The sequence below is a fragment of the Dipteris shenzhenensis genome, chromosome 14, assembly GCF_047967505.1.
Source record: "Dipteris shenzhenensis isolate YYH24624 ecotype China chromosome 14, Dip_SZ_1.0, whole genome shotgun sequence".
NCBI lineage: Eukaryota > Viridiplantae > Streptophyta > Polypodiopsida > Gleicheniales > Dipteridaceae > Dipteris > Dipteris shenzhenensis.
In genome coordinates this window covers 10,736,416-10,757,707 of record NC_141609.1, presented here as the reverse complement: position 1 = coordinate 10,757,707, position 21,292 = coordinate 10,736,416, and the positions used below count along the sequence as shown (strand labels likewise).

At 44.6% G+C, this 21,292-nt stretch overlaps 1 protein-coding gene across 2 annotated transcripts in view; it reads left to right on the top strand.

The window, feature by feature from the left end:
- The window catches only part of LOC147894182 (uncharacterized), a 78,637-nt gene extending 57,649 nt beyond the window's left edge, over positions 1 to 20,988 (top strand). The window contains exons 10-16 of one of the 2 annotated variants that reach the window (XM_087384347.1): positions 12,428 to 12,622; positions 19,144 to 19,223; positions 19,322 to 19,397; positions 19,612 to 19,713; positions 19,867 to 19,966; positions 20,137 to 20,224; positions 20,336 to 20,988. In XM_087384347.1, the coding sequence (XP_087240473.1) occupies positions 12,428 to 12,622; positions 19,144 to 19,223; positions 19,322 to 19,397; positions 19,612 to 19,713; positions 19,867 to 19,966; positions 20,137 to 20,224; positions 20,336 to 20,513 (819 nt within the window). In that variant the 3' untranslated portion in view covers positions 20,514 to 20,988. The remainder of the gene's footprint in view (positions 1 to 12,427; positions 12,623 to 19,143; positions 19,224 to 19,321; positions 19,398 to 19,611; positions 19,714 to 19,866; positions 19,967 to 20,136; positions 20,225 to 20,335) is intronic. The other variant, XM_087384348.1, reaches the window with a different exon arrangement.
- The last annotated feature ends 304 nt before the right edge of the window (positions 20,989 to 21,292 follow it).

Here is a 21,292-nt window from a genome sequence, read left to right as displayed (position 1 = left end):
GGGCTTCATTCTTGCTCTAATCTGCCATTTGTGCAATTTCCGCTGATCATTATCAGTCAGTTTGATCCGGGCTTGTGAGAGGGAATCATTTTCTGATTCAGAAAGAGGCCTTAACTGTGAAAATTCAGTCAACTGTTGTGCTGTCCTTTTTGCCCATTTGACCTCGTTCCTCCATGTAGCCATGTGCCAGTTTCCATACTCCCTAATGACATTCTGTATACGAGAGACAAAGCTGTCCCAAGCATAATTCATGTCCTCCTGAGCATGCAAACGCAAGGGATGAATTGCAAATCTAATCATTTGCTGGAAATGTTGATGTCGAAGGTAAGCCTGATTAACATGCAATAATCTGTTGGAGAAAGTCAGCAAATCATCCAGTGGCATACCAAATTGCAGATTTAACCATAATGGGGCATGATCTGACAAGCCCAAAGAGAAATCAATGTGGAGATGAAGTATAAAATCTGCATATTGTTGTGGATAGAACAAATACCATCTGTCAAGCCTAGCCCAGTATGTAGTATATGCATTATGATGAAAAGTATATCCGGGCGCTGACCCTTGTAGAAGCAGCCATAGATCTTCAGCCTGCACAGAAAAAAGCATGCTATCCCATTTCTGTCTTTCCGATGAAAGCATATGAGATCTTGAAGTGGTGTGATCTCTCAGCAGAGGAGAATTGTTAAAATCTCCACAGATAAATGCATTGGATCTCCATGGATATTTGCTTAAAGAATCCCATAGAGAAGCCCTCATGGCAGAGGTCTGGGGGGCATAAACTGATGCAAGCTCAAAAATGTCACCATTGACATTACATTGTATGACTATCCATCGGCCACTGCTGTCATTGAATGCTAGCTGGGGCTCCAGCTCATGTTTGACCATCATGCATACCCCTGAGTAGGTAGTGGTACCAGCATAATATATATCATAGCCGCCAAAGTGATCATTATGACCAGCCTTAGAGTGTTGATTATGCTCTTGCAAACAAACAATATCTGGCTGTATTTTATGTACATAATTCCAGAAAAGCCTCCACTTTGAGACATTGCAGAGGCTCTGTACATTGTATGTAAAGCACTTAAGTGTTTGATGCATGAAAGAGATATGTACAGGAGAGTATAAGTATAAAACAAGATATCAGAGAGGCAAAGCCTCTGCCTGCATGGGTTGCAGGCTTTCATGATCCATAAAGGATATGGCATTCTCCCCTTCTTCAGAGTCACATATCGGAATACCCTTCTTCAAAACCCCCACCCAATTTTGAAGGACTGGAGCTGAAGTGGAAGCCTGTCCTGGTAAGGGAGAGGAAGCATCCCATTGCCGAGATTGAAAGGGGAGTTGCTTCAATACAACCACCTTCTTAGGCTGTTGAAAACCATTCCAATCTGTCCCCACAGGTTCCTTCATCTTCTCTTTTTCTTTTTCTTTCCCTTTTGCAACAAGTGATTGCACCTGATTAAGTGGTTTAGCATTCTTTGCCCCATTTCGATTTGCTACCTTGGCTTGCAAATTCTCATTCTTTTCCCTTGTCTGAGGCGGCAAGGCATTAGGAGGGGGTTGATGCAGCACCATTGGGCATTCAGAGGCTAGATGCCCAAACTTGTGGCAGGCAAAGCAAGCACCTGCAAATACATCCCATTTCAAGTCAAAGAACTTTTTGCCCAATTGCACACCCTCAACTTCCACTGCAATAGAAGGAGGGGTAGGTGTGTCAGTGTCCCAAAGGATGCAAAATCTGTTACGATTTCCCATGGGACATGGAGGACAAATGACCTGTCCCAATGAAGCAGCTAGGCCAGGCAATTCTTCATGCATATAGTCTGGGAAGTTAACAACTTCAACCCATACAGGACAATGATGACGTATCAGACTTTGGTAGTCCTTGTTTGGGGACCAAGGCATGGCATGTATCATCTGCTTCCCGTAAAAAAGAGGAGAAAGCTCAAGGAGCCTCTGCTTGCACAAAGCATCTGATAAATGCACCTCATAAAATCCTCTGGAGGCAAAGTAGACACCCTCAACAAAGCATCCTCCAAGGATAGACTTGATCCATTGCGCAACATCACTGGCGGCTGGAATTCTTCCTGGAAAGAAAATAATTACCGCAGTTTGAGATAGCTTTCTGAGAGGATTCACAAGGAAGGGCAATTTCAATTTGTATGTGATCTCCGGAACTGGTTTGCCCCATTCCTGTCGTGACTGCTGAAAGTCATCCTTAAGTGTCTCAAACACATATTGAGCCTCCATGGTAAGCTCATCATCTTGTGAAGCAGGCTGAGAAGGACGACGCTTAGCATCTGTAGTTCTTTCTTTTCTAGCGTATGTACAGACATCGGGACCTGAAGCCATGATTGAGGTATGGCAAGGCAGGAGAGAAAAAGAGTGAAAGACAAAGCAAACAGAGATAACGAACGGAGAGGCACTGGGAGAAAATGCAGATTAGTACGGCAGAAGCTACACAGAGGGGCTGTACGGAAGGGGTAAGCTGTACGGAAAGACCTGTGCGGAAAAGCCTGTACGGAAGGACCTGTACGGATAGCCTGCAGGAAAAAACGGGAGGAAATATACGGAAGTGACTGTACGGAAGAAGACTGACTGTACGGGAAAAGCTGTACGGAGGAACCTGTACGGAAAGTGGGAAGAGAAATACAGGGATTCTGTACGGACAGATGGTGCTCATAAAAAAGTACGGAATTGTACGGGAAAGAGTAGGGTGGTACGGGGAGGCTGGGTGTACGGAAGATGGTGACGTCGTACAACAGGGCTGACAAGGACGTACAGTATGTACGAACAGACCACGGGGTGTACGGGCCTGCATGCCAGGGGAGTCCGTACGATCGTCATACAGACGTACGGACGGAGGGGGAGAATCCTAGCGGGTACCTTTGTCTCACCGTCGCTCACCGTCTCTCTCAACTCTACACACACACACACATACACACACATACATACACACACACACATAATTCCACACACACACACACACACACACACACAGACACACAGACACACAGACACAGACACAGACACAGACACAGACACAGACACAGACACAGACACAGACACAGACACAGACACACACACACACACACACACACACACACACACACACACACACATTTTTTTGTGAGAAGAAATCTTTATTTCTATAGAATAATTACATTCATAGCTGCTTCAAAAGCGAAGTAGCTACTACCCAAGAAAAGATCTCAGTATAGGCTGTATACACATCCTGGTCAATCAAATGAGTCTGAAAACAATCGTAGAATGATTGTTGCAGAGATCGTTTGAAAAAAAGGAAGGATGAAAATAGTGGATCACCAAAGACTCTATGATTTCTATCCAGCCATAAAGTCCATAGGGTCCAATATCGCACCCATATGAAAAATAAATCAAAACCCTGTCTCTGGGGATGAAATCCAAACAACTAGAAAAATCTGCCAAAAGTAACAGTAGGAAATCGCTGTCGAAGCCTCTGTCTGATGAGAGCGATGAGATCAGAAGTATTTGGACAGGACCAAAAGATGTGGAGCACTGATTCAGTAGAGTGCGAGCATCTGTGACAAACAGCTGAAGCAATATGTCTGTGTGCGAGTAACTGTCCAGATGGAAAAATGCCAAGGAGAACTCGCCATAGGAAAAGCTGTTGTCGAAGAGGGACTTTGTAATGCCAAAGGAGATGCAGCCTTTTTCTCCACCACTTCATTGGACGATCCATATGCCAAACAGTATTTGCTCTGTTGGAAATCCAAGGTGGAGGTAATAACACTCTATACAATGATGACACTGTGATATGTGAAAGCTTCAAAGGACGGACATATGAGGAAGGAGAGCGTAAAATCCAATCCTCAAGCCGATGCTGAATTTCTAAATGAGGTACCGGCAAGTACGGTTGGAGCATTGCTGAAATTTTGTGCCATAAAGGACGATAATGAGCTCCCAAGCCATATTTGCGAGCAGCCAAAGAAAAAGATAGAATTGTGCCATCATCTTGAAGTACATCCGCCACAGATGAAATGCCTTTGAAGGAGAGAAAATATGAACGTCGGGATTCTTGTATGACCAAAGGTGGGTGGAATACTTTAGACCAAAAGAGATTCTCTTCCCTCAAAGAGTTGCCTGAGAGAGAGTCCCTGCCTTTCCATTCCAAGTGGGAAAGAATGTGTTTCCAATCAAGAAGCAGAGAAGAGACAAAAGGGCATCCTCTGATCTTGCCTTGGATAGAGCCAAATAAAAATTCCCACTGAGTAGGCTGCCAATTTCCAAAAGCAGATGTATGAAGATGTAATAAGAGAGAGCGAATCATAAAAGCCCAAGGCTGATCTCCTTGTAGAAACTGCATCATCATTTTCCCTCTATGAGCAAGTAAATGCATTTGAATATTTGGAATGTTCAGACCCCCGTGCATCTTTGGAGAACAGAGACGATGCATGGAGAGTAATCTGAGACCTTTCTTGCCATGTTTTGAATGCCAGAAAATTTCCATGATAGCTGACATAAATGAAACCAAATCTGCCTTAGTGAACATAGTAAGAGGCAGATAAAATTGTATGTATGCTATCAAAATGGATTGTGTAATTCGCGCGCGCACACACACACACACACACACACACACACACACACACACACACACACATTTTTTTTTTTTTTTGGGTAAATCCATGATCATATTATCAGCACACACACACACACACACACACACACACACACACACACACACACACACACACACACACACAGAGATTAATGCCCTCGGGAGGCTTCTTGGGGCCATGGGACAAGAGAAAAAAAACTCAAACAAATCGATGGGCTGAAGCAAAGGGTACGCTAGGGCCTTTACTGAGTACTAAGCCATGCTAAGCTAAAGAGCTCAGGACCTTAAGCAACAATGGAATACACGTTGAAGCAAGCTGAGAGTTGGGACTCAAACGCCAAAGCTTTGCACCGTGGTAGCTTCGTTGAGCTGTGAAAATATGTCGGATCTACGTCTGTCAAGCTATCTCATGCCATAGCAGGGGGCGTGGTCTCCTCGACCTCTGCACCCGTCGGGGTAATGTCCAAAGTGGCTCCTCGTCTCTGGTGGTCTCCTTTAAGGAAAGCAGAGATAGGCTCAACCTCGATCGTGTGTGATTCAGTTGCCCTTCATGTCACATGTGGTCTCTGTGTTCCTCTCTACACAGCACCATGTAGGCTCTCTCTGTTGATCCTAACTGCCATCATATGACCTAGATCCTCCTCCATCCACTGCATCCTAGAGCTGATGTGAATGCATGGAACTATGTGACGCATCGTTGTGCACGGTCTACCTTTGTATCTTGTGGCATGGTCGCCTCTTGCTGCTCTTTGATTTGTCGCAATAGCATCTTCTCGAGGCATTGTATCTTATCAGATAGAGCCCAGTGCCATCATATAGAGCCCAATGCAGACTTGGTCATGAAAGTGGATCAGTCGTAAGAGTGGATCGATATCGTCCTTGGATCTGATAGTAGACTGGCCAGGCACATAGCAAATGCTCCTCTGTCTCCACCACCCGCAACGTGCATAACCTACATATCTACTGCTCTCTCTCGATATGCATGCAGCTCTCCCTGCCTCAATCCTCAACTGTTGCGACGAGACCTGCATCTATCCAATGGCGATCTTGAGTGCATGTGAGACTCCTTTGTCCTTCAGATACCGACGATCTTATCATGAAACCCTCCTTTGATACTCTTAGTTAGTAGTCGCGATAGAATTGGATCTTGTTGAAAGCAGGTCCTATGAAGCAAGTATGTATAGGATTGCACTATCTCCACTGGCTCACCTCGGTAAGTGAAGCTATGTCGATGAAGCACTGTGCATGAGGTGTGAAGATCATTATGATCGATGCCATCTTCCTCACAATGACGTATCTTCACTCTTCACAAGGTATGGAACCTACCCAGTTGGAGGATAAGCAGGTTGGCATTAAAGTCATCCAGACGACTAGCTAGGAGTAGGGTTAGCACATCATGGTACACACGCATATCCAGATGGTTTGACAATCAGGATATTCAAATGGAATGCCCTCTCCCCTTGCAATACGACTTAAATGACATGCTCCTTGGAATATGGGGGTCAAGAGGTGTGGCGGTCCTTTTCAAAGCACATCTGAGACCACTCATATCGATGATCCGGAGGGAGGAACATGCACGACATATGTGGCTGCGAGTTCAACTAATAGATACACACCCTATCTTCATTGCAGTTTGTTACTTTTCCCCAGACACATCACCTTATGCACGAGAGGTCACCACTAACGGGCACAACTCATATGAGACTGTTCATGATGACATCACAAAACTCTCTAGACAGGGGGACACTCACCTCCTTGGTGACTTCAATGCACGTACTGGGAACATACAAGTTGGCCTGTTAGATTTCAATGAGGATTCCCTCATAGTACCAGAGATGAATGCAGCAGAGTTGGGGATCGTGAGGCAGTCGACAGATGTAGATGCACCAATGATAGCATATGAGAGGCATCTACTCGAGTTGGGGGCTATCCATGACTTGATCATATATAGCGGTCTTCAGACAGGGAGATGGAGATGGAAGGAGAGGTTGATGGAGAGGCCCGAGGGAGATGGAGAGAGAGCTTGATGGAGAGAGAGAGCTTGAAGAAGAGGGAGCTTGATGGAGATGGAGAAGTGATGGAGGAGGGGGATGAAGAGGGAGCTTGATTGAGAGGGAGGGGGAGAGGGAGAGAAAGATGGAGATGGAGAGGAGAGAGGGAGAGGGAGAAGGAGAGGGAGAGGGAGAGGGAGAGAGGGAGAGGGAGAGGTGGGCATCAGGCTGGTTGATGGCTAGGGAGATGGAGAGGCAAGAGTGCTTGGTGGAGAGGGGGAGGGGTAAGAGGGGTATATATGCAGGTTTGGAGAAGAGGCTGGCCCCAACGGGTAGAAAACGGGCAGAAAACGGTCAAAAAACAAAAACCCTAATCGATCGAAACCCTAAAAAACAAGCGACCATACGGGACGTACGGCACAGTATGAAACGTATGGAATGTTCCATACGTCGAATGTAGGCAACCTTGCCGCAAACGAGGAGTCACCCTTGATGTAGTCCTTTCAATATAAAGATCGAGGAGACCACGCCCTCCACCGCATCAAGAGATAGCTCGACATACACATATACGAGAGCTTCTCACATCTCATGAGAGAGCCACTAGGTTACTTGGATATATGGAACTTGGACATGTACTAGGAGTTTTAGCTCTGAGCACCTGACACTCTCTTGATATATCACTAGCTTAGCACTTTAGCTTTCAACAAGGGCCTTAGTGAGCCCTTTGCTTTAGCCCTTAGTGGCTGTATGAGTTACCTTTTGGCTTTGCATTTGTCTCGTAGGCCCGCGAGGCCTCTTGTAGATGTTAATACATCTTTTTTCTTTTTGTCTGTCTGTCTCTTCTGCAGATCATTCCTGCAAGTGTCTCTGCAACCCCTCTGTTGAGGATGAGATAAGGACTATGTCATCAGCGTATAGCAATATCTGTATCTTGAGGCCAATAATGATCCTTCGCCTCCTAGGCGGTCTATGAAGGAAGTGATCTCATCAAGAGAGGGGGCTTCCTTGCTTGACTCCAATCATACTCTCGACTTAATCCGATAGGCCTCCTGGGGCATGAACTGTGTCTTTGACTGACTCATTTAGGCTCATCACCCCCCATACTAGTATCTCTGGAATCTACTGCTTCTGTAATCTCTTGATCATGTGGGATCGTGGGACAGTGTCAAAAGCCTTCTGAAAGTCTACAAAGCATGCGTAAGATCTTCTGGTGTCTAGATCTCGTCTCCTTAATGATAGCCCTCATCGTGAAAGATGTGATCTAGGGTAGAATGTTGTTTTCGGATTCCTACTTGTCAGCGCTCGCTGCCGCCGAGCCTCTGTATGACTATTGAGCTCCCTCTCTAAAGCTGATGCAAAAATCTTGCCCAGTGTGGCCAATCATGAGGGTACGATAGTTCCGAGTCTTCATAGGGTCTCGGGCTTTGTGTATCGTCACAATAGTGGTGGTGCTTCAAGCAGGTGGGAAGCTATGACACACAGCCTGGTTGAACATATGTGCTTGGATTGGAGCTAGGTCTTTCTGTCTATGTGCAAAGTGCTCAGTCCGCAGCCCTTATGCTACTGCATTCTCTGATTGTGTAATCCACGAAGTGCAGCTCATACATTCTGTGTGGTGAACAAATGGCAAGTGGTAGGCCTTGGCATAGAGGTCATATCTGGCGATGCCTGCATCTGGGCATCATAGAGGGAACATGCATTTGTGTGCCACACGTCTGGGTCACTGATGGGGATAGGTGGCCTTCCCTCCGATAGAAATACCCATCCAGTGGTTGGGTCTTCTCCCCCGAAATATCTGACAATCTTATCCATCCTATATGTGAGGAAGGCCCGTCTCTTACGTTGTGTGGATAAGTTGTTGAATGCACACCAATACTCTAGTGTTGAGAGAAGATAGGCTTTGGCCAGGCAGGTACTCGGTGTTGCTCTTTGAGAATCCCCAAGAGATGGCAGGCTGCATCATTTCGAGTGCTTGTGATGATCTATGGGAAAGATGAACAAGATTTCTATTTGTGGCCACTTTGTGGGTGGTTGTCCGATGAGTTGTGGGATTGGATGCAGTAAGAATCTAAATGCTTTGTGAGCTTGAGCTGAGTCATCAGTAGGAGCTTGTGTTGGGCTGTGTAGTCCATTGGGCTTTTGTTTGAGGTTGTCTGGCTTCCGGAGAAATTGTGGCCAGAGTATGAGTTGTATCAGAAGGTGTGTAGAGAGAAGTAATTCAATGCTTTTTACATGGTGATTGAGTTGTTCACTTTTTTTAAATGTGGATGAGGGTGGCTGTGAAGGCGGATTAGGCTCTATTGCTTTTGTCCATCCAACGTCGTGTCAAGTTGTCGATAGATCCTCTGTGCCTCAGGTGAGGTCAGATGACCCAAAGCCTGCCCCTATGTAAAGTGGGCTCTCGGCTCTTTGCACTCTCGTCGAACAAAGATTGGGTGGTGAGAAAGGGTCTGATTGTAGCGTCTTGTACCACTGAGACAAGGGTATCTATATCATCTCCAAGTAGGGTCAAGAGCTCCTTGGCTAGGTGACTCACGTACACTGAGTGAAGGGCATGGTCTAAGTGGATTTGAATGTGTAAAGGCATGGGGGGAGCTCTTTCTGTGGTTGGCATGACAATAGAGATATGAAAGGCTGAGTATGAGTGGTCAGTTAAGAGTGGGAAGGGGGTGTATGGCGAAGTTGTGTACTTGTGAGACAACTTTAGTGGGCCTAGTAGATAGTGCACTGTACTAGACCCACCACCATGTGGGTAGCAAGCGAGTCTTCCGGAAGATGGGCATCTATGAAGGCCATTATAAATGATCAGGTTGTGGATTGCCTCCAGCTCAAGCGGATGTCGTCCATACCTTGTCATCTGTGGGTATCGACGACATGTGCTTGAGAGAGAGAGAGAGAGAGAGAGAGAGAGAGAGAGAGAGAGAGAGAGAGAGAGAGAGAGAGAGAGAGAGAGAGAGAGGGAGAGAGAGAGAGAAGAGAGAGAGAGAGAGATATCTAGAAGTCCAAGAAAAAAATGACAAAAATGACCACTTCATCTTAATAATCAGAGAGTCAAGAGAGTGTACAATGATTAAATCCTTCCGAGTTATTATAGGCATAGCTACATTCTAAGATGACCTTTATTACATTAGTTTAAAATTGAGAGTCTTTGGGCTTAGATTCAAAATCTTGAATCAATGCTTGTCCATCTCTGTAAATCGCCCACTTGCTTGCTTTAGTGGGTTCAACGGTTACTAGGTTTCGTTGCGTTGGAGTGAGCTCCTTATATATTCAAATCTGTGTACCTTTCAAGAAAGGAAGATGTATTACCATCTTCAGGAGGCGTCGTGGGCCTATGAGAAAAGGTTCAAAATAAGCGTTCGTGGGTTGAGGCAAGGACTTACTATGGCCTTTGTTGAGTACTATACTAAAGTGTGCTCAAAACTCAAAGCTCAAAGCTAATACTCAATTGCAGAATCGAAACAAGTAATCTGGTGCCATGGTAGCTCTCCTATAAGCTGCAAAAATATTTCGTATCAGTGTCTGTTGGGTCGTCTCTCACTGTGGTAGCTCTGTGATCTCTATATTTGCCGGCGAGACATATTGAGAGTGACGCCTCCGCTCGAGTGATCCCCTCCAAGTAGAGATGTGATGGGCTGAACCTCCATCGTGTGTGCTCTGGTCCATCTCTGCATCATGTATGGCCCTTGCATCTCTGGTTGCACCCATGCTGCTCTCATATCATCTATTTGCTCCTCCTTCTCTACTCCTCCCATGTCATGGCGTACAAATCTTTGAGGTGCTGTTGAGCTTGATCCATCCCTAGCTCCCAAGGTACCTCCTCATCCTACTGTTTGATCTGGCATATAGGATATCTCTATGTTGTCACATCTTCATTAGTTAAAGGCCAACGCAGAGCTGATCTTTGATGTGAATGAGTCAAGAGAGCGGCCCAAAACCGTGTCCCTTGTGGAAGAGACAATGGTACCGTCCTTCGATCTCATAATAAACTGGATAAGTACACATGAAATGCTCCTTTGTCTCCAGCTCATCCGACTTGCATATTGTGCAAATCCGTTGCTCTGTAGCTATACCTGTGACTCTCTTTGCCTCAATCCTCAACTGATGGGACAAGACCTGGATCTGTCCGATGGAAATCTGCAGGGCGTGTAGGACTTGCATGTCCTCCAAATACTGGGGTTTGATAGTCACTTCATCCTTCGATACTCCCAAGAAGTGGTTGCGGGAGATGTTGTATTGAAATAGGTGTGGGGGCAGGTGGGCAGTCCATGTGAATACCTTGGTTGCCAAACCATCTGGATATGCATGCGTACCAAGCCGTGCGAACCCACTCTCAACTAGTCGTATAGATGACTTCAGTACCAGTCTCAGTAGTCACTCTCTCGATAAGAGCCTAAGCCTGTGAAGATAAGTGACCGTTTGAAAGATGGCATCAATCTAGAGTTATATCATGGCAACTTGCACAATTTGGTGAATAATTCTTGATCCCATAACCACCTCTAGCCTCTCAAAACGCCGCCACTCATTCTTGTTGATAGTCTGAAGGAGTAGCCTATCAGCAAGATAATCCTTGATCCCATAATCGCGTGTAGGCTACTCCTCAGCAAGGTTGAGTGGCAACATTTCGGGAGCCTGTAGGTGATTATGAGATTCAGGATCTTTCGGAGTAAGCCCTCGATCCCTCACCAAATTGTGGTTAGAGGAACTAAACAAGAAGGGATTGGGGTAGAATATAGAGTAATTTATTTTTAGAAATGTTTCTTGCTATTTTTAGTAAATAGGATAGACTAGCAATCAAAGCAATGTCTTTCCAAAAAAGCAAACATAAAGTACTTTAAATCATATTCAAGCACACCACCCCCATTTTTAAAATACAGTAATTTATATTGAAGCACGCCGTAAAATTTGATTTCATGACCGAAAATAAAAACACTTAACCATAAGAAACTGGTAGCCATACATGTAGATGTGCTGCGTAAGGCTCCCTGTCTTCGTGTGAGTCATGCTCTGGTTGCGTGAGTCATCAACAAGATTGGCCCTTTGAAGACCGCCCCTAGATAAGTGTATGACTTTACAATTTCCACTGGCTCCCCTTTGTTGTGTCAGTACTATCGGTGAGGAATTTAAAATCATAACTTTGGTTTTTCCAAGGTTGAATGTCACATCTCTGTCTCTACAAAACACTTTAGGGACTCTCGATTTCTCTTTGGGCGCATGTTGCTAAAGAGTATAGAAGAACTATGGCATCTGTATAGAACAATATGTATATCCTCAAATCGGCCAACAACGATACCTCATCTCCTAGGCGGTGGGTATGAGAGAGAGAGAGAGAGAGAGAGAGAGAGAGAAAGAAAGAAAGAAAGAAAGAAATTTTATTAAAGGTCCACGGAAGGCCATACATGGCCTATGGGACACAAAATCATCCGAAAGGAAAATACATCATCAACGATGCTCCAACTAGGTGGCCTCATCGTAATACAGCTAAGATGCCAAAAATGGCTACAAAAATCCTAGATACAAAATGAAATGAAATAGAGTACCAAAAATGCCTAGATACAAAATGTAAAATATGAAATATGAGGAACATCGTCTTCCCTAAGGGGTCTGTGATCCAAAGAAATGATCCATTGGAGCCTCTTGCCATGAGTGTGAAGATCTCCTGCCATGGACATGAGAGAGAGAGAGAGAGAGAGAGAGAGAGAGAGAGAGAGAGAGTTTTATTTACAAATTTTGAAGGTTAGCATGTGGTTTTATTTACAATGATGGATGTGAACAAGGAATAAGGGACTATCATACACATTGCTCTTAGTAAAATATGTGTGGATTTTACTTGTGATAGGATGCCCTTGAGCGACAAATGTTGACAAAGGCAAAAATGAAGGCAGTTCAGAGCAAAATTAAGAACCTACTTTCTATTTATAGTCAAAAGTCGCAATGTTCTTATGATGGACAAGAAATAAATGATTACATTCAAAAGATTGAGGGCTTGCTAAGGGAGTCGTCTCTTACAAACAAGCTATTGCAACAACAACAAGTAAGCTTTCTTTGCAAAATGTTCAACAATAATGACTAATTCCTTATACAAGCGAGCCAATATGTCTCACTCATCGAGTCTTTTAGTGCCTTCAAGATGCATTCCAATAAAGTTTGAGTTTTCACTTTATCTATCTTAAAATCAATCGATATGTTGCTTTATTTGATTTTCATTGTTCTTGTCTCTTTGGATGTCACTCTTTTCTCATGTTTTTCTTGTGTGGTTTTCAAGGCCTTTTCTTAAAGGTAGGTGGTGATGAAGATATTGAATGCTGGATGTTTTCTTTGGAAAAAATTGGTCAATGAAGACTCATGGCTAGTAGGATCTCATCATTTGTTACTGATCATGTAAATTTTGTGTATATGTTATGTTCTAGTAAGAATGTTGCATGAATGCAGATGAATCAATTGTTGGAATTGCACATTTAGAGTGTCCAAAGTGTCGACTATGAATCCTCTGTATCTATGCATTGATTTTATATGTCAAAACCTTTGTGGATTCATTGTAAATGCAATTCTTTGGGGTGATTGAAGACATGTGATGTATTTGAAGCCCTCATAGTAGCAAGTGGCAATGAAAGCATGAGGTGTAAACTAGGACAATAGCTTCTTCTACGTGGCGAGAGTTATCTTAATGATTGAGACTAAGTAGATCGGTCATACTTGTATGGTGTGACCAGTTTTGTAAGTTTGAGTCCTAAGTCGCGAGTTGGGTGTAATAGATGGAGTAAAAGCAAGGTTTGGGAGTTAAAATGTTTAATGTTCATGGAAGATTCAACAGCTCGTGGACTTGATATTTGCATGGTGCTTCTCAATTGCAGTCAGTTCCAAACTTTGGGAAGAAGTTCTGATATCTAAGTTTGTTTCAGTTTTTGCTTTGTTTAACCAAGTTCTAAACGTAAGGATTATATTTCTCTTGCATGTGGGACAATCTACACGCATAAAGCAACAAATAGCATTCATTGTGCACCAATACAAGTGAAAAAACAGAGTTAGATTGTATTTATATTTTTAGATCTCAAACATGCTGATGCAACAAGTTGGGTAACATCTGCAAGGCCATTGAAAGTGAAGTGGGCTAAGACAGGTTTGGAGTTGGAAAGCTAGTCCTCAATATTAGTTTGCTCTTATGTGCTTGTTTGAGTAGGAAGGTGTATATGCTTGTTCAAGCATCTTATGGGTTACATGTTTCACATTTTGATAGCTATATGGTTGTCAAGTCACTTGTAGGGAACAATAATGGTTAGTAAGACACTTCGGTACAAAATGAGAATTTGACAATGTGAATTCGGTTTGAATGTGTAGATTGCTGGCTTCACAGTTGACCTTAACACATAACATGAAGAGATTCTCACATGCAATATAAGCAATCCGAATATACTAGAGAAGATGGCGATTCATACAATGAACCCAACACTAGAGGACTTGTTGCGCAGCCTGACCAAGCATGTAGCAGCTTAGAAGGACTCCTTGAAAAGTTATAGAGGCTTTGGATGGTTCCTAAGTCCACCCCGCCCACACATTAGCTAGCATCTAGATAGACACCATAACACTTTGATTGACATTTGGGGGACCATGTAAGCACACACATTGGCTAGCATGTGCACATGCACTGTATACACTTTGATAGCCACTTGGGGGGCTATGCAGGGCCTTCATGAGCAGGCTCTACCAGGTGGAAAGTTTTCTTGAGAGAGTGGAGCGGCTCTCTTTCTTCTCGGAAGCCCCCAAAGGGTTGAGGTGGCACTATCAACCTCAATTTTGGTTATTTTCCAGATCTTTTACTGCAGGAGCTTGATTTTATTTGGTCCTTTCATGCTTTGCATGATGTACTTCTCCCTTGAGCTTCTCTACAAGGAGGAAAGTTTTCTTGACAGAGTAGGGCAGCTCCTCTCTTCTTGGAAGCCCCCAAGCGGTTGAGGTGGCACTATCAATCTCAATTTTGGTTATTTTCTAGATCTTTTACTATAGGAGCTTGATTTTATTTGGTCCTTTCATGCTTTGCATGATGTACTTCTCCCTTGAGCTTCTCTACCAAGAGGAAAGTTTTCTTGACAGAGTGGAGGGGTTCCTCTTTTTTCTGGGAAGCCCCCTAAGTGTTGAGATGGCACTATCAACGTCAACTTTTGTTATTTTCTAGATCTTTTACTACATGAGCTTGATTGAGTACTAAGTGCTAAAAATGCAAAAAGCTAGTACAAAATATAGTAGGAAGAAAAAAAGGAGCAATCAATTGCTAAGAATTAGAGCTCTCTATATATCCCAGCTCCCTGATGGTCCTCTGATGTGATGCAAAGAGCTCACGTATCTGTGTCTGTTGGGTTGTCTCCCGCGATGGTGGGGGGCGTGCTCTCCTAGATCTTTAAATCCGATGTGCTACATTGAGAGTAACGCCTCGTCTTTGGCGGTCTCCTCTGAGGAGGGATGAGATAGGTCGAACCTCAATCGTGCGTGCTTTGGTCGTCCCACGTGTCGTGTGTGGTCTCTGTGTCTCTCGTCCAGCCACACTGTGGTGATGGGCCTCACTGCTGATCCATAGCTCCTCGAGCTCCTCCCCCTCAATCTCATGTAGTGCTGGCTCGAATGCATAAAAATCGGTGATACGTGTCTGTGCTCTGTCTAGCTCGGTGTTATGAGGCATCGATTGTAGCTGATCTATAGCTTGCCGCACAAGGGAATCTCTGTGTCTCCGCATCTCAATCAAGTAGAGCCCAATGCAAACCTGGTCGTGGAAATGTATCAGTCAAGTGAGTGGTTCGAAGCTGAGCCCCTCCTAAAAGAGACAGTGGTATCACCCTCGGATCTATAGTAGGCTGGATAAACACATAGAGAATGCTCCTTTGTCTCGACTTCCCCATCATGCATAGTCTGTAGACCCACTGCTCTCTAGGTATGCTGGCTGCTCTCCCAACCTCAATCCACAGGTAGTGAGACGAGACTTATATCTATCCGATAGCAATCCACAAGGCGTGTGAGACTCTCCTATCCTCGAGGTACTAGGGCTTGATGATGAGACCATGCTCCGATATCCTTAGAAAGTGGTGATGATAGAACTGGGTCTTGGTGGGGAACTCCTGATCCCCCTCCCTAGCCTGAGATGTGTGAAGCTAGAGAAGGTCTAACCGTATGATACGGTTAATCTCATCAGATCAAAATCTGCAGGTAGTGGTCTTTGTAGAAATTGAGCGTCACAAGGAGTTGACGAGGTGCCAACCAAGTCTTAAATGTGTTTAACTGTAGGAGATTCTCTCGGAGGACCCGATTCACCTTATGATATGTGAGCGGGATAGAGAGGGCCTCAATGCTATGCTGGAAGCATGTCTATATGGAGCCCAAGGCTCTTAAACCATCTGCAAGTATGTGTATACCAGCACCTTTGGTCACCTTTTGCTTGTCTTACGTTGTGGCGGGGGAGGGCATGGTCTCCTCGATCTTTGAACCCGTTGGGCTATATTCAGATTGACCCCTCGTCTCAGACGGTCTCCCTCGAGGAAAGCTATGCTAGCTTGGACCTCGCGTCCCTCTCTTGGTGATCCAGATCGCCCGCATATCAGCTAGCTTGTCCTCCACCTTGCAAAAACTGCCCAGTGCCCCCGAGCCTCTGTATGACTATTCAGCTCCGTCTGTAATACCGACCCATAAAGCTTGGCCAAACTGTGGCCAATCATGAGGGTGCGGTAATTCCGAGTATCCATATCGTCCCTCGCTTGTATCAGCACAGTATTGGTGGTGTCCCAAGCAGGTGGGAAGCAATGGCATTCAGCCTGGTTGAATATCTATGCTAGGACGAAAGCTAAGACGTCTTGCCCATGTGCAAAGTGCTTAGTCGGTAGGCCCTCATGATCCTATGCTCTCCGATTGTGTAGCCAAATAAGGCAGCTCGTACATTTTGTGTAGTGAACAAGGGAGAGGTGGTGGACTTGGGCACAGAGGACATGTCCAGTGGTGTTTGCATCTATTTGGGCATCATAGAGGGATCATGCATACGCGTGTCGCACACCTGGGTCGGTGATGGGAATAGGTGGCTTCATCTCGATAGAAATGCCCATCCAGTGGTCGGATCTCCTCGAAAAGATATGACAATATCATCCATCTTGTGTGTGAGGAAGGCCTGCCTCTTACGGCGTGTCAATCGTTGAAAGATCTGCTATGCCTCAGATGACATTAGATGGCCCAAGGCTTGCTTCCGTGTTAGGTGGGCTCGCGCCTCTCTGTCCTCGTCGTCGAACCAAGGAAGGGGGGGGAGAGAGAGAGAGAGAGAGAGAGAGAGAGAGAGAGAGAGAGAGAGAGAGAGAGAGAGAGAGAGAGAGAGAGAGAGAGAGAGAGAGAGAGAGAGAGAGTTCAATAAAAATGCATGGGAAAAACTAGGTCTCACTTCTAGAGAGCAAGGTACCAAGCTTCGCCCGACCCCTTAAAAGCCCACTACAAGGCTACTAAGGAGTCTCTGAAGAGCTTAGTCCCCTTAAAATTCACCAAGATCCTAACACTGTGAATTGCGTTTGTTGTGCTTGTTAAGAAGCTTTGGGAAATAGAATATGATGTCCACCCTCCTGACACTAGAGGACTGTGCAGCCTTGCCCTTTATGAAGAATATTTTCACTTTTGCTCAGCATACAGTTTGGCACGTGCATGTGTGCATGTGTGAATCTATCTTCTCTCTTCTCTAAAGCTTCGTTTCAGTTTTGCATGGCTTGCCAAATCAGGCAGTGTGAAATGTGCGAGCGCGTCTCTCTCTCTCTCTCTCTCTCTCTCTCTGAGCACAGGCAGCACGGCTTCTCTTGAAATCCTTGCCACAGCATACAGTTTGGCACATGCATGTGTGCATGTGTGAATCCATCTTCTCTCTTCTCTAAAGCTTCGTTTCAGTTTTGCATGGCTTGCCAAATCAGACAGTGTGAAATGTGCAAGCGCGTCTCTCTCTCTCTCTCTCTCTCTGAGCACAGGTAGCACGGCTTCTCTTGAAATCCTTGCCACAGCATACACTTTGGCACGTGCATGTGTGCATGTGTGAATCCATCTTCTCTCTTCTCTAAAGCTTCGTTTTGGTTTTGCATGGCTTGCCAAATCAGACAGTGTGAAATGTGCGAGCGCGTCTCTCTCTCTCTCTCTCTCTCTCTCTCTCTCTCAGCAGCAGGCAGAGCTCGGTTGCCATGGTTAGCACTTGCATCTTCTATGGAGTTGGCACGATCTGGGACCCGATACTGCTGGTACTTTAGACTCACTAGGTGGCTCACATCTCTTGGACTAGACATGGATAGACTGCCTCCCTTCCGATACAGCATAGATGCCCCTCATCTCGAGTTGACTCGCCACGAGCTTAGCCAGGTCACGAGAGCAGACTTGCTGCAGCTTCATACGTATCGCACTTGGATTTATCCCACGCAGCTTCCGACGAAGATGGCCACATATCGTGACCACTTCCTTCGGATCTCAGAGGATGGATTTGTCATTCCACCAGGCTATACAGGTATCCACATGTCCCACTCACTGAGGATTGCCCTTGGCCAGCTTAGAGTCTCTTCGCATCAGCTCGAGATAGAGGCTGGTAGGATGCGACGCATGGAGGATGGACGGCGACCAGGCCGAGAGACCAGGATCTGCCCTTGTTGCACCATGGGAGAGGTGGAGTCAGAGGAGCACTTCATTTGCAGATGCCCGCTATATTATGAGCTCAGAGGTAGATTCTAGTGTCTCTTCACGGATGGCTTTGGACCTCTCTCACGAGTGATGGACTACGAGGATCAGTATTGCCTAGCTCTTTATGTCAGGGAGGCCACTATGCTTCGACGAGACTACCTCAGAGACCATCAGCACAGACCGGAGCGTGATAGAGCCCAGCCTGATAGAGCTCAGGCACACGCTATACCAGAGGACAGAGACCAGGAGGAGCACGAGGAGGTCAGAGCTCACACAGGACACATGCCTCCACCCTGTGGATGTACATATGAGATGGTTTGTAGACGCCGCAGGATCTTGTTACATAGGGGACGTACTCGTCGCTTCATCTCCAGACGATCCAGGATGATGGCAGCTTTTCGGAGGAGACTTACTCATGGAGATCTCGCCCCACCAGCCGCTCACCTCACCTTTGCTCAGATTTGTACTCTCGTAGCAGGGGGCAGAGTCGATGGACAGGATTTCCAGTATTATTTTGGTTCTCAGACTCCGTGACACCTGGACTTGTATCTTTGCATTGGCATATTGTACTCATCCCCCCATTTTGCACCCAGGGGCGGTTTCCTTGCATCTAGTTTACTTTGTATTTAGGCTCAGATTTGACATTATGTACTTTCACTTGCATTGTATTGCGTAGCACTTAGATGATATTCGACGATGCCTCTTCTTTGTGGCACGTTGATTTTGTGCTATCTTGTATGCAGAGTTCTTGATGTCCCATGGGCCCATTTTGGCCTTTAGTGGACAATAATACACTTTCTTTCTTTCTTTCTTTCTCTCTCTCTGAGCACAGGTAGCACGGCTTTTCTTGAAATCTCCTAATGCTAGGAATTCTGGCTGTGACAGTTGATGCATATTGATTTGAGAAGGGGCGATGAAACACTACCGCGAACAGAGTTCAGTTTTGGGAAAATGTACCAACAAAGGTTGTTTTAAAGATAAATGGATGGTTATGTATAGATGATCTTTGCTTGGTGTCAAATACCTCTCTGAACTAATCTGTTCATTGATTTGGTACTGTCAGGCTTGACTATGAACGATCTGGAGCACTTGGTCAAGTGAAGATCACTAGATGCTTGGACTTGCAAGCAATTGAGAGGGTAAGTGATAATTGTTTTTAAGACCTACTTCTTATCTTATATGCAGTGTCTTATTCTTGTCTAGAGTATGGAAATGCAGTGCTCTTGATGAAATGATAATGCTTCGATAAGCTTGGGTTTGGAGGCAATAAATTGATAGGATAAACATCAACCATTTAGAATGTGTGGTTGGAATCTTTGGTTTTACTTGGCTGTTGTGCTGTCTTTACTGCAGGCATTCCCTTCTTTGGATGCTCAGCTAGCTTTTCAACATATGATCAATGAAATATCATATGCCAGTGTACTGTCGATCCAAGAGGTGAAGCATTTAATAAGGGTATGTTCAGTTGCATAAGTGGTGGCAATATCTCTTTTGAAAAAAATGGGTCAGCCAGGCGGGGCAGAGAGAGAGAGAGAGAGAGAGAGAGAGAGAGAGAGAGAGAGGATGCCTTTAAGTTCTTAGGTTTATAGATTTTTTTCTTTGTTACAGAATACAAATTGGCTTGTGGGCTCGTTGGTTGATTTGCTTAAAGAAATCAAGCATTGTCGGTACAGTTTTCCAATGTTTTCGAAATTTTTATTGCAAAAAGGTACTAGCCTTACCGACTTTTCGTTACTCCACTTTCAATAGCAAATGCTTTGCTGTGTCCCATCTTTCCATGTAAATACATTTGATTCCTCAGGCTCCCTGGTTTACACTATTAAGCTTCAGGTTTTATAGTTTTTCCTCTAGATGATATTAGTCTTGTGGATTGCATAGATGGAGGTCTCCAGTTACACATGACTATGTTTTCACGCTCAACGGAGTGGAAAGTCATCCTCATTTTTAAGATGGACTATGTAACTGGGTAACAACTCTACATTCGTAATATATCGATTTAGCTTTTGTATAATTGAACTCTATATGCAATATGTTGAAATGAAGCCGACTATACTGTTTTTTGATGTTATGATTGCAGGGGAAGCTACCCTTTTGATCTAACGCCAACTGATGTTCAAGTTTACTATGAGGGCCAGCCGCCAAGCCTCCTAACCATGATGCAAAACATTCATGCAAGGATAGCAAAGATTGAGCCAGGGTTTGGAAGATTAAACAATATCTGTATATGCGTTCAGATGCTCATCGATGAGGTGTAAAAAAAATCTGAGTTTCAAGGACAACAGGCAAATTGAAGTTTGCTGTTTCCTCTTAGTTTTCAGTGCCGGGATATACTAGTCACACTGCTACTCCAAGGGGAAAAGAGACTCTTATAACCCTACTTTCAAACCTGTACTTTGTCCACCTGGACTGTCTTGTTGAACCGTCAAATATTTTCCCTACAGATTGCAGACATTGCCATTGACTATGACTTTGCTAGTTAGCCAGTTTACTGTTCAAAACTCTATGCCAGATGCATCGGGATCACATGTTCTTTGCTGAGATATTTATAGAGATCCAAATCAGGCATCTATTCAGGCAAACCCAAAGTTATAGCCCACAAAGCATGTATGTAATGTATACACGGGCACAACTTACAAGTACTGAAGATAGGTAGCACTATGCCCGATGTTACAATGTTTGATATATTTTATGTATTGAATCCCCTATAGTTTCCCATACTAAACTGACCTATTGTCCCTTATTTCTTTTTGAAGTAATGCATTTTCTTAGGGTTGGTTGCCTTTCCTTTCTAACATTCTTTTTTTGAGAGGGTATCTAGACATGATAAGCGAGGTGGCCTGTCAAACTTGTCCTTGTCTAAACTGACCTATTGTCCCTTATTTCTTTTTGGAAGTAATACATTTTCTTAAGGTTGGTTGCCTTTCCTTTCTAACATCCTTTTCTTGAGAGTCTCTAGACATGATAAGCGAGGTGGCCTGTCAAAAACTAATTCAGTTTCTTATGTAGCGTTCGGTTCTTGCTGAAAGCTTTACGT